The sequence below is a fragment of the Gracilinanus agilis genome, chromosome 1, assembly GCF_016433145.1.
Source record: "Gracilinanus agilis isolate LMUSP501 chromosome 1, AgileGrace, whole genome shotgun sequence".
Taxonomy (NCBI): domain Eukaryota; kingdom Metazoa; phylum Chordata; class Mammalia; order Didelphimorphia; family Didelphidae; genus Gracilinanus; species Gracilinanus agilis.
Genome location: NC_058130.1, coordinates 666,185,066 through 666,199,336, shown reverse-complemented (window position 1 = coordinate 666,199,336; position 14,271 = coordinate 666,185,066). Strand labels below are relative to the sequence as shown.

At 38.4% G+C, this 14,271-nt stretch overlaps 1 protein-coding gene across 3 annotated transcripts in view; it reads left to right on the top strand.

Moving 5' to 3' along the window:
• The window catches only part of ENPP2 (ectonucleotide pyrophosphatase/phosphodiesterase 2), a 131,622-nt gene that overhangs the window by 34,575 nt on the left and 82,776 nt on the right, over positions 1–14,271 (top strand). For all 3 annotated transcript variants that reach the window (XM_044668930.1, XM_044668923.1, XM_044668916.1), the window contains exon 8: positions 1,378–1,497. In XM_044668930.1, the coding sequence (XP_044524865.1) occupies positions 1,378–1,497 (120 nt within the window). The remainder of the gene's footprint in view (positions 1–1,377; positions 1,498–14,271) is intronic.

The window sequence follows — 14,271 nt, the reverse complement described above, 5'->3', positions numbered from 1 at the left end:
AAATGATTTTAAGAAATGTTAAATTGTATTGGAAGAGAAACTAGCATGTTTTCAAGCTTTGGTCTTTCATCTGCAAATCATAGCAGTGAAGTTGTTTTTACTTATGCATCTAGATAAAAGACATTTTCATTGACTTCTAATGCTAAAACCTTCAAGTATATTCTTCACTTAACAAGTGTGTTGTTTTCTTGGAATAAAAAGGTCGTTAGTGAAAAATCATTTGTCTTGGATAAAGTGGGATATTCAGTTTTGCAAACCTAATGGGCTCTGAATTTGGGATTTTATTATATTTGGCTAATTATGTAATTAGAAATTTAGGTATTCTTTGAGATTCAGACACTTGGCTTTTTTTTTGTTTCCTGGATGATAGATAGGCTAGGAGTACTGAGAAAGAAAGGAAAAAGAGAGTTAGAGGGGAGCCAGATAGTGGAAGCAGATAAAACATGAGGGCACCAAGTCAGGAAGACCTGATTTCAAATCTGGCCTTTGCGCTTGCTAGCTGTACAACTCTGGACAAGTCACTTAGCCCTGTTTGCTGAGAGACAGACAGACAGAGAGAGACAGACAGAAAGAGAGAGAAAGAGAGAGAGACAGGCATAGATAGAGAGAGAGGAGAGACAAAGACAGAGATAGAGAGAGAAAGAGACAGACAGACAGACACACACACACACATAAACAGAGAGATTTTTTTTAAGGAAGTACCTGAATTGCTAACTAATTAAAAATAAAAAATAAAATGCTTATATTCTAGTCCACCCTTCTCACCTTGCTTTTTAAAATCATATTTATTACCTTCTTCAATAAAGAGTATAAGTAGTTCATCATTATTTCATTCTTAAATATAGAATATATTTTATTTTATTTAAAAAAATTTTTTTAAACCCTTACCTTCCATCTTGGAGTCAATACTGTGTATTGGCTCCAAGGCAGAAGAGTGGTAAGGGTAGGCAATGGGGCTCAAGTGACTTGCCCAGGGTCATATAGCTGGGAAGTGTCTGAGGCCAGATTTGAACCTAGGACCTCCTGTCTTTAGGCCTGGCTCTCAATCTACTGAGCTACCCAGCTGCCCCCCAGAATATATTTTAAAATGACTATTCTATACATATCTACAAATGGAAATGCCTGTCTGTTTCCATGTATAATTATAAGTAGGTAATTTGAGACATCTGCATACATTTATATATGTGTATCAAATATGTGTATTTGTGTACATACATAAGGATATACAGCACATATAAACACTTATATGTTTATATATGTGTTATATATATATTACACACACATCTTTCCAAAGTATAGTAATTCTTGAACTAGAATTATTCTTGATTGTTTTGCATATTGATGAAATTTTATTACTAAATCTCCCACTCGAAATAGGGACTTTACCCTGAATCACATGGAATTGTTGGCAATTCGATGTATGATCCTGTATTTGATGCCACTTTCCACCTTCGAGGACGAGAGAAATTTAATCACAGATGGTGGGGAGGCCAACCGGTAAGTTTGAAATTTTTATTGTGCTTTAGAAATTTTATTTTTCTTTGGTTCATACCTAGAATTTGCTCAACTTTGGGGAATACCAGCTTGGAAATACCCTCCAACAGTTCACAATCCTTCTGGGATTTGTGGTGTTAGAGGCACTGGGAATGGAGCACTGACTGGTTAATCAGTCACTCAAACAGTTAGCATTTATTAAGCTCCTGGGTGGCACACTCGATAGAGCACCAGACCTGAAGTCAGGAAGACCTGAGCTTAAATCCAACCTCAGACACTTACTGGCTGTGTGAACCTGGGCAAATCACTTAATCCAGTTTACCTCATTTTCCTCATCTATAAAATGAGTTGGAGAAGAAAATGGCAAAAACCACTCTAGTGTCTTTACCAAGAAAACCCCAAATGGGGTCACAAAGAGACATAGCTGAACAACAACAAAGCTCCTACACAGTGGTACTGAGCTAAATACTAGTGAAATAACCTACTCTTGGTCATGTCGAAGACTGTGTCAGAGGGAGGACTTGATTCTTCCCGGATCTTCTTCATTCCATCATTGCATGCTACTTTAGAGGAACATACCTACCAGATGGTCACTCTATGAGCACTTTTTTTCTTGTTTGGTTGGGCTTTTTGACTCTTGTAAATCAATTTTTACTTTTTTTTTTTTAAATGAAGTTAAATTGGAAAGCATAAAGCAGTCACTAGAAAGTTAGACTGATATAAACAAATTCTGATTTTAGTGAGCTTTTGTTCAACAAATATTTATTGAAAAGGCATGTTTGATAAAACAATTACATATTTACCTAGTACTTAAAGTAAGAAAGAGAGGGAGATTTAAAAACTATGACAGGCTTTACCGTCAAGGGCTTATATAACTTAACTGTTAAATAGATAAATTCTGACAGATAGACTATGCACATTGTTATAATAATTCAGGTCACAGATGGAACTGAATTAGGGTGAAAGCTATGGGAATGACAAGATAAAAGAGGACAGAGATAGATTTAATAGACATCTTGAAGACTTGAGTTAGACCTGGAAAGGACCTTAGAGGTCATGTAATTCAGCTATCTCATTTTATAGGAGAAAAGTGAGAATTGGAGAGGTTAAATAACTTGGCCACAGTCTTTAAGGTAGCAATTGGCAGGGCTGGGATTTGCACCAAGGTCCTCTGATTCTAAATCTAGCTAAGTGAAGTAGTGGATAGATGACTGTGGGCTGAAAGTCAGGAAGACCCGAGTTCAAAGTCAGTCTCAGATTATGTGACCCCAGGCAATTCATTCACTCTGCCTGCCTCAGTTTACCCAACAACAAAATGGTGGTAACAATAAGGTTGTTGTAAGGATCAAATAAAATAATATTTGTAAATAATTTAACATAGTTCCTGCCACTTGTTTTGTTATTGTTGAATTGTTTTCAGTTGTGTCCGTCTCTTCATGATCCCCTTTGAGAGTTTTCTTGGCAGAGATAGTAGAGTGGTTTGCTATTTCCTTCTCTAGCTCTAAAATATTTTACAGATGAAGAAACTAAGGCAAACTGGGTTAAGTGACTTGCTTAGGGTCACACAGATATAAGTTTCCTAGTAAGTCTCTGAGGCCAGATTTGAACTCAGGAAGATATCTTTCTGACTTTCAGATCTAGCACCCTTCATTGTACCATCTATCTGCCAGAAATAGAAGTACAGGTGGGCCCAACTTGCTTTTCAATAAAACCTTTCCTTATTGACTTGGCTTTTGTGTAACCCACTTGCCTTAATGGGACACAAATGAACATACACATCTCCATGACATTTCTTGTATTCATCCCCTTCTGTTCACTCACAGCCTCTACCTGACTTCAGGCCCTTATAATATCACACCTGGATTATTGACATATTCTCCTAAATGAGACTATCTTCCTTTTTCGACCTTCTCCAATCAGTCCTCCATACAGTTGCCAAAATAATGTTCCTAAAATAAAAATCTGACCGTGTCACTTCCTCACTCAAGACTTTATTAAGGATTATTATTATCAACTCCCTCCTGTCTCTAGGATAACCTTCATAATTTGTCTCTAATCTTCCTTTCCAGAATTATTTTACATTAGTCATTTTTTAACACGTATAGTCTGGACAAAATGGCCTATTTAACTCTTCCTTCACATCACTGTTTTATTACCCACTTCTAACCTGTTGTATGGATTCTACCCTGTCTCTAGAATGTACTTTAGTCTACCAGATTACACATTTTGAACTGAAAAGGTTCTTAATGGTCATCGAGTTCAACCCCAACATTTGATAGAGGAGAAGAATTGCCAGTGAAACTAAGGGAGTTTTTTAAGGTCACTTCAGTTATGTTTCAGTTTGTCTGACTCTTCATGACCCCAGTTGGGGCTTTCTGGGCAAAGATACTGGCATAGTTTGCTTGAGTAAGGTCACAAGGGAGCAATTTGAGAGTTGGAATTTAAATTCTGGACCTCTGACTCCAAATCTAGTGTTCAGTCTGTGGTACCATTCTACACTCTCTACTCACCTCTGCCCCATAGAGTCCTTATCTTACTTTAAGGCTTAGTTTAGATGCCATCTACCATAGAAATCATTTCCTGATCCCCTTTAGTTGTAGCTGCTTAATAAATACTTGTTAGGACCAGCTAGGTGGCTCAAGAAATAGAGGCAGGCCGGCCTGGAATCAGAAGGACTTGGTTTCAAATCTGGCCTCAAACACTTCCTGGCTGTGTGACCCTGGGAAAGTCACTTAACCCCAAATGCCTAGCCCTTTACTGCTCTTCTGCCCTGGAAACAACACTCGGGATCAATTCTAAGACAGAGGTAAGAGTTTAAAAAGTACTTATATGATTGAATTAAGTGAATAAATATTATATTGCTAGTGAAAAGTAAAGTTCAGATACTTGGCATTAGAGTCCAGAGAAGTGGTTTCCATAAGTGTGATGTGTTCAGTCAGAATCACTTAGAAAATGCATGTGGCCCGAGTATCTAGAACTGTTTACCCTCTTCCCAGACATAGAAGAGAAAATGAAGGGCAAATATGACATTCTTTTTAAAGCACCACTCTGAAAAAAATGTCATCTGTACCTGAAATGGTGAGATTTCATAATAGACGGTCAAATGCAAATGTAAAATTCCCATTAAAAATGATGAAAAGTCCCCTGTTCACTCACATTCAATGCTCCTTTTCAATAGATTTTCTGATTCTGTTGCCTTTACTAATGCTAGACTCTCAGGGGACCATGCTGGCTCATGTCAGGATCATGGTGAAATATTGTTTATGGGCTGGATTTTTATAAACAAGGTTCATGAAAGAGTGACGTGTAAGAGTCAGTTAAAAACTCAATTTAAATAATATTTTATTAAAACCCAACTACCTAGTGTCTTCTCTGACTTCATTGTAGAATCTAAACTTATTTGGGGACATACCAAAACTAGAGATGAAGGGCAGTTAGATCAAGTTGGGCTTGGTTGCCCCAGGGATTGATACTGTTTCCTTTGATATAGCATGACTCAGGAAGAAGAGAAGTCATGCTAAGTGCTTCTTTAGCTATGACTATTAGACAGAAGGTAGAGTATTAACTGAGCAAACAAAATAAGGTCATTGTTTCAACTTGGCTACTCACCATTTCATGTTTGTCCATTCTCCAAACCCTTTTCAAGAAGACAACAACTGGCTTTAATCAAACTTATGTCCCCAAAAGAATTAAGACCTATTCAAAATTTGATTTGTTGATTATGTCACCATCTTGAAGCAAAATGGCAGCCAAACACCATTTCTAAGTAGATGAAACTTTTTTAAATGCTCAATTTTTCATAATAACACAACAAATATTCATTGAACATGTGTAAGACACAAGTGCTAGGAGTACTGAGATGAAAAATAATAGTATCCCTGCACTTAGATTTCTTACTGGCTAATAGATATGACATGTGATGAAATAAATTAGATACCAGATAGAATTTGTTAAGAGAAAGGAGCAGTCAAGAACCAATTAATCAAGCATCTACTATGTGTAAGGTTCTTCCTAGGAGGTGGTGATACCAAAAGAAAAATGAAACAGTCCTGTCCTCAAGTTGCTTACATTCTAGATCACTTTTAGGTGGAAGGTGTCATATGGAGATAAAAGTCAAATGCAAAAAGTAATGTCCTTTGGAGGCAGCTAGGTGGCTCAGTGGATTAAGAACCAGTCCTAGAGATGGGAGGATCTGTATTCAAATATGGTCTCAGACATTTCCTAGCTGTGTGACCCTGGGCAAGTCACTTAACCCCCATTGCTTAACTTGTAACACTCTTCTTCCTTGGAACCAATACACAGTATGGATTCTAAAATGGAAGGTAAGAATTAAAAAAAAAAAGGAAATGTCTCTGTCCTGCTACCTTAACACAAACTGGACACATTCTCCATAACCATTTCCTAAAGATATATTCTGTTATCTTTATAATTATTGTTTGAGAACATAGTAGTTCTTATCATCCACCTCTCATCCCTATTATTTATTTACCTATTATTTAGCTTATGGGTCCTGCCATTAGGATTTCTTTCCAAAAACAACTTTAGATTTCGATTCAGCAATTATTAGCCTAACTGTGGCCTATGGTCAGTCTTGACAGATCTTGCCATTTTTCATTTGACCAATTTCCAATGGCCTTTTCAAATGGCTGACCCCATTCTTTTGGTAATCAGGGATAGTAAAGCCATGGATTAGATTATATGAAGCTTCCTATCATGGCTCAACAGTTGGGAAAAAAATCCCCAAAGAGGCAAAATACTCAAGAAGGAGACAGAAAAGAAGAGTAGACAAAGGTTAAAGTAGATATTGCTTTAGGGAGAACGGATGTTAAACTGTCTTGGAACAGCAACTTTTCCCCTAGTTAAACCAAAATTATAACCATATGGGGTTAAGTGGATGAATCTCAGAGAGAGCTCTCCCAGGCACGCCACTTGAAGGGCTACCAGGCGGAATTGTTTCTTCTATGTTCTCTACTAATGACGTCTGCCCCTTTGCTAAAAAGAATGATTTTCTGATAAATAATCCAAATTTTAGAAGCTTGGGGACCCTGAGGGATTTTTACTGGCTCTTGAGATGTCTTTTCCTTTGCATAGGGAAGTATTTTGAATTGAAAAAAGAAAATGAAGATATTTAAAAGCTCTATGCCTCCATCCTCTTTTTAAAGTGAAAGGCCAAGTGTCAGCAATTTCAAGTTATAATCAGTCAATCAATTAAAAAATAAAGAAAAGGAACTTTTTTTCCTCCAGGAACTTGCAGTGTGATGGGAGTGACAACATGCAGACAAATAAGTGCAGAGCAAGTTGTATACAGGATAAATAGGAGATAATTTATAGGGGGAAGGCCCTGGAGTTAAGAGCAGTTGGAAAAGGCTTCAGGTGGGATTTTAGTTGGGACTTAAAAAAAGCCAGAGAAACCAATGGTACTAAAATACTGACGTTATATTCAAAATTACCTAGACAAATTATATTTCATGTGTTTGCCGTTATGACAGCAAGTGTTTATATATCAGTGCAGAAAAATGACTGGTTCTGGAATCAGAGGACTTGGTATCAGATCCCATCTCTAAAAGCTTTTCATGCATGGGACCTCAGGCATGGTTACAAATGAACAGTCATCTCCCTGGGCCTCAGTTTCCTTATCTGTATTAGTGAATTGGCCTTGGATGGATGGACTCTAAGGTATCTTCCAGCTGAAGTTCTATGATCCTGTGATTGTATCACTTAGGGCTGTGGAGGTACATGAAGGTAACAGAAGGTGTGGTCCCTTCCTTTAAGGAGATATCCTCTAGCTGGGGCCATGAAATGTGCCCACAAGAAGGGATTCCAGGAAAATGAAAAGGCTACATGTTAGCACATATTGAATAACATAGTCCCAAACCTTTAGGGAATAAAGAATGAGGATAATGGGTCTAACATAGAGAGGAATTCCTAGGTGTGTGACTTATTCATCACAAAATGCCTCTGAGGTTAGCTGTTCTAGTTATGTCTGATGCTTCATGACCTCATTTGGTATTTTCTTGGCAAAGATACTGGAGTGGTTTGCCATTCTTTCTCTAGCTCATTTTACAAATGAGAAAACTGAGGCAAAGTTAGGGCCGTTTTCTTCATCCCATGTTATTTACAGATACAGATTTTTGAGCTCATAGTTGAAAGCCCCGAGTTTAGGTAGGAGAGAGAGAGAGAGAGAGAGAGAGAGAGAGAGAGAGAGAGAGAGGGAGGGAGGGGAGAGAGAGAAAGTGAGAGGGAGAGAGAGAAATCATGAGGATTAAAAGCAGGAAACAAAAGTTTGTGCTTGTTGGGTCTTCAGGTTTTGATTTTACTATTCCAGATGATCATATCTTTGCCCTGCTCCATGTCAGAAATAGTCTTCCTCCTCATTGTCAACTCTTCATTTCCTTTATTCTGTCAAGGCTCAGATCCTGCTTTCTGAAGGCAGCCTTTCCTGATTGTCTTCTTAGCTCCAGGGGGATACAAAGAAGAGTAAACCATCCCTGTCATCAAGAAGCTTACAACCTAGATAAAATTTTGGGTCAGAGTTAGAACACACACACACATCCATATTGCACATCCATACGTGTATGTATGTCCCAAAAGCTATTAAACCTTGAAACTACACTAAAACTTTTAATTTGTAGTCCTATATAATAACACACAGATGTGTATGTGTGTCCCCAAAGCTCAAAACAGCATTAACCCTTTTGGTATACTTTATATACCTCCACATGGATAGGTGTGTGTGTGTATACATATCCACCTATTTCCATGTGGATTGTGACAATGCATAAAAACATATGAAAAGGCAAAACACTTGTGGTAGGGGATGGGGATCAGGGAAAAGGGGCGATGATATTGGCCTAGACTTAAAAGAGAGTTGACTATGGCATTATAGAAAAAAGTATATGCTTTCAAGTCAAAGGACCTGGGTTCAAGTCTTCTATACACTACCTATATTCTTGGGTCACTTCCCAGCTCTGAAAATGAGTTATTTACTTTTCCTGATGAAGGATTCATACTAGATGATTTCCAAGTTTCTTTCCTGTCTGAGGCAGCAGAGGGGATAGTTTTGGACCTGGAGTTTAGAAGAATTGAAATCCAGTCTCAAACACTTCCACGCTGTGTGAAAGAGGGCAAGTTATTTAATCCTGTCTGACTCAGTTTCTTCATCTATAAAATTGGAATAAAATTAGCAACTACTTCACAGCATTGTTGCAAGGATAAAATGAAATATTTATAAAGCACTTACCAAACCTTAAATCACTCTATAGATAATGTTGTTGTTGTTGTTGTTGTTATTGTTGTTGTTTTTGTTGTTGTTGTTGTTGTCATTACTGCCATTGTTCTAGTATTAACTCTTGATTCTGGAATGGCTCTAGGATTTAAACTATTTTAGAAAATATAGATGGGTATCTGGGTGGCATAGTAGATGGAATTCCTGGCCTGGAGTTAGGACCATCCAAATTCAATTCTCCACTCAGATGCTTAATAGCTAGGTGACCTGGGCAAGTGACTTTATCTTGTTTGCCTCAGTTTCTTCATCTGTAAAATGGTCTGGGGAAGGAAATGGTAAACAACTCCAGTATCTCTGCCAAGAAAACTCAAATGGGGTCATGAAGAATCAGAGATGACTGAAAGGACAGAACACAGAAATGAAGAAGGAACTTGAGAAGGAGCATGTTGTAAAGGATAGAGGACTGGCTTTGGCATCAGGATGGCCTGGGTTCAAATTCTGCCTTAGATGCATATTAATTACACGGCCCTGCCCAAATTCCTTAAACTTTCAGTGTCCCATAAAATTTTCTAAAACTAAAATTTGTAGAAAAATTGCCTAATCTGCATGATTAGAGGAAATTTCCCTACAGAGAGCTCTTTGCACCAATAAAGTCATAGGTCTAGGCAAAAAAGAAAAAAAAATCATAAAAAGCTAATCCTATCAGTGGATAGAGCACTGGGCTTGGAGTCAGGAAGAATCATCTTCATGAGTTCGAATCCACCCTCAAACACTTCCTAGCTGAGCAAGTCATTTAGCCCTGTTCGCCTGGCTCTTACCACTCTTCTGCCTTGGAAGAGATGCTTAGTATTGGTTCTAAGACAGAAGGCAAAGGTTTTTAAAAAAATTAGCTGCCATAAATATAGTGCTTGAAAGTTTACAAAGCACTTCATATTTGGTATCTTATCCTATTTGACTTCACAGCAATACTGTGGAATAGACACTAATTATGTTTATTATCTCAGTTTTACTGATGACAGAACTAAGATTTGGAGACGTTAAATGCCCACCGTGAGAGGGAGGATTTGAACCAATATCCTTCTGTCTCTTTGTCCAGTGCTTTTTTACCCCATTGCCTCGCAGACTCAGACAACCATGATATAGTGGTAAAAGCCCTGAATTTGGAGCCACGTTAGCCTCCCTCGGAGTTCATTTATTTTAGTTTGACTGGAGCATAGCTTATGTGAAAGGGTGTAGCATGAAATAAGTCTTAGAAATGGAGGTGGGAGCCAGCTTGTGGAAGGTCTTGTGAAAAGAATAGCCCTTTGGATTGATATTGGCAAAGCCTTGGATGGTCCTCTTGGCTGCTGAAGGCTGTTACGATTTTGCTTTGGTGTGATCTCCTGGAATGAAGCTTTGTATGCCCAATAGAACGTTTGATGTCTGTGATATATGACCTGTGTTTGTGGCCAAGTGGGCTCACCAGCATCAAGGGAATGAGGACATTTACTCTTATGGAAGTTGTCATATGGAATCAATTTAGAATTTCAGTGTTCAGTATTGGTTAGAACATCATTGAATCCCTATGACGTCTATACTATTAATACTATTATATTATATTATATTACCATATAGTATTATAAACAGAGCTTTAAGGTTTGGAAAGTGTTTACACATGTGTTTGATCCTCAGGCAGCCCTGTGAGATAGCTGCTCTTATTGTGCCCATTTTATAGCTGAGGAAACTGAGACCAATAGTGGCTAAGGGACTGATCAAAGGTCAGATAGTAAGTTTCTGGGGACAGATTTCAAATGTCCAGACTTCAAGTTCAGTCCTTTGGCTACTATACTAATTGGCATTATGGTATAGTGGGATAAGCATTGCTATAGAGGCACAGGGAGATCCCAATTTAGTTTTAGCATTCACCAACTATAGGATGTTAAGTAATTCAACCTTTCCTCCCTCAGCCTCAGTTTTCTCAGTTAGCAAATGGGTGTGGTAATGATACCTGCCACGTTTACATCTTAGAGATCACATATCTAGAGCTGGAAGGGATCTTTGAGGTCATCTAGTTCTGCTTCCTCATTTTATAGAAGGGGAGTTTTGTGCAATGGCAGCATAGCAGCCAATGAGGTTTTTTTTTCTGAGTTGTGATTATTGCTAATTGAAAACTCATTTTCTAGAGGGGGGGAACTGAGACCCAGCTTCACACAGTACACATCAGAGTCATTATTCTTTCCACAGAAATGATGGTAGATTTGTTGTTCAGCTATTTTTCAGTTGTATCCAACTGTTTGTGACCCAGTTTGGGGTTTTCCCAGCAGAGATGCTAGAGTGGTTTGTATTTCCTTCTCCAGTTCATTTTATAGATGAGCAAACTGAGGCAGAGTTAAATGACTTGCCCAGGGTCACCTAGTTAGTAAGTGTCTAAGGCCACATTTGAACTCATGAAGATGAGTCTTCCTGACTCCAATGCTGGCCCTCTATCTATTATGCCACCTAGTTGCCCTGGTAGATTACTTCTACAGATAAATACTTATATTTGACGCAGAGTTAATGGGAACCAGCTCCTGGAGTTGATGTAGGATACTACAGTTAGGCTCATAAATAAAGAAATAGAAGGGAATCTCAAGATCTTGGGGATCATTTAATCCAAAACCTTCATTTTATAGATGAGGAAAGGCTGTGGTAAGCATTATTTCAGCAGCTGGGTGTATTGATGCACTCCTGAAGTTTCTGCTACTGGAATGTCTGAGGTTGGGAGATCTCTTGAGCTTGGGATTTCTCGCTCTTCATCCGGAAGAAAGCTGATTGGATATTCACACTTACTCTAGCATCAATATGATGAGCCTCCCAAGTGCCAGGGATTGCACCAGGCTGCCTAAGCAGGAGAAAACTGGTCCAAGAAGGCAATGGAACAAGTCAAAGCTCCTTTGCCAATCATGAGTAGTCTTTACACTTATAGCCCAGGTGAGATAGGGAGCCAGTCTTTAAAAGAATTTGGAGGGTGTGAGAATAAAATTGAATGAATACTCCCAATATTTTAATTTAAAGGATTTAATAATAACAAAAATGAGAGAGAAAGGGATTCCTTCAGCCAAGTGAACAGAGCATAGAGCCAGAGACCCTCACCTGCCACACTTTACTAAAGTAAAGCCCAAAAAGAGCCCCACTGACTCAGTTTCAGCCAAATTTCTCTCTCAAACGTAATGACATAAAGTGAGCACGTAACTTAAAAGGATGCAGCTCAGGTGCATCAAATTTCCACCTGCATAAGAGGAATGTATGTAAATATTTTTGCAAAGAATTTTTTTGCAAGTATATTTGCAAAGATTCAATATTTCAGTGAGCTGAAGTTTCACTGCTGAAACATATTACAGAATTTTTATAGCTTAGTAGATGGTCTTCAAAAGTTATTGTGACCAAAATGAAAACATGACCCTCTAGCAAACTCGATAAAGGACCTTTACTGAGCTTAGCAAGGTTGGCCCTCAGATGCTAATTTAATAATCATAATAAAACTGACAGTTATGTCAGTAAGTTAGTCAATTCTATTAAATGCCTATTATGTTCTAGAACCTGTGCTAAGCTCTGGAGATAGGTAAAAGACAGTCCTTGCCCTTAAGAAGCTCCCATTCAAAGGGTTTCTACCACTTAGGTATTATATTTATAATATAATATGTATAATATAATATATTTATGATATACTTAATATATAATATATAAGTACACTATATATTTAAATTTATATTATATAATAAATATGTAGATGTATAATATATTTAAATATACACTATTATATATTTATACAATAATCTATTTATATATGTTGTTATATTTAAATATATTATGTAAATATAGAATATATTTATAGATGTAAAATGTACTGCATGTTTACTATAGATTATATACTCATGAGCTATGTATAGCTTAATGGGAAATAATCCACAGAAGAAAGTACTCAAATGAAGGAGAATTGGGAAAAGCTGGGATTTAGTGGAGACCTGAAATGCTTTAAAGTTTATAAGACTTTTATATATTATATATATTATATATTTGAACCTTACAATAACTCTGTGAGGTTTGAAGCTATGATAATCCCCTTTTATATTTGTGGAAACTGTGACACAGGGAGATTCAGTGTCTTGTTCAGGTCACATAGCTATTAAGAACCTGAATCAGAACTTGAACCCAGCTCTTCCTGATTTCAAGCCCAGTTCTTTATCCACTAGGTGACCTAACTGCCTCAGGTATATTGTTGTTTTTTGGGGGTCAGTTGGGTGGTTCAGAGGATAGAGCTCCAGACCTGGAGTCAGGAGGACTTGGTCTCACACACTTCCTAGCCTGGGCAAGCCACTCAACTCCATTTGCCTATCCCTTGCCTTTATCTTAGAGTTGTTACTAGAATAAAAGGTAAGGGTTAAAAAAAGATATATTGTCTGTTGGGCCTCGAGTCAAAGACTTTCGAGGTGATAAAGACCTATCTGATGAGCTTGTACTCTGCTGGTATTGCCTTTGAGAACATGGGGCCATCTTCATGCCATACTAACGTGTGCCTCTTGGTTATAGCCAAAATGTATAAAACACTCTAGTGTACATAAACGTGAGGTGGCCTGATAATGGTAGTTATGAAATTGCAGAGTTGGATAGCTTCCACCAAGCGTGCTGGGTAAATTTCCATGATGCCAGGCCACTGGGCATGGCTCCAGGGGGAGCGACCACCCACCCTCCTGCTGCTTCCCCCTCTCCCTCACTCATTCTACAAATGCATGATTGCCTTCTTGGCTTCTCCAAAGCCCTGTGCCCCTGCCTCCCTCCTTTCTGATTCCCAAGCACCGGGCTTACTTTAGTCACAGACGTCTTTGCTTCAATTCATCAGATGTTTTAGTCATGGGAAGATGGATCAGAGACAAGCCTGGCCATTGCACCTATTAGCTGGAGAATTTGGAGTTTGAAGTTCACCAGCTCCAGGTGCTAACTCTGTGCATCACCTAACTTGGTGAAATTATTATATTTTAAGATAGAAGCCTGACAGGGCAGGTGCCCATGTAAGTTATTTTCTTTAGTGGGTGAGGGCATGCCCCTGTGTGTGTGTGTGTGTGTGTGTGTGTGTGTGTGTGTGTGCGCACGCGCGTATGTGTGCATGCGTAGACTCTCATAATTCAATAAGCCTGCGCTTTTGTTGATGTGGGAATTTCCAGATCACTGTAGACTATGATCCATCTATGCCTTCTTATCCTATGAAGTTCTCGCCCATATCCTTCTGTCAGTCTTCCAAAAGGCATCTCCCCAAAGCACTGATGGTGGTCTGCTGGGTTAGAAATGTAGTCTATGACTTTTCTCTGTTATTCCCTGTTCTTGCTACACATTCATATTTAGTAAATATGAGAGCAGGACTCAAATCTCTCTCTCTCTCTCTCCCTCTCCCTCTCCCTCTCCCTCTCCCTCTCCCTCTGTCTGTCTCTGTCTCTCTCTCTGTCTGTCTCTCTCTTTATTTTTCTCTCTGTCTCTGTGTCTGTCTCTCTCTTTCTCTCTCTCTCTCTCTCTCTCTCTCTCTCTCTCTCTCTCTCTCT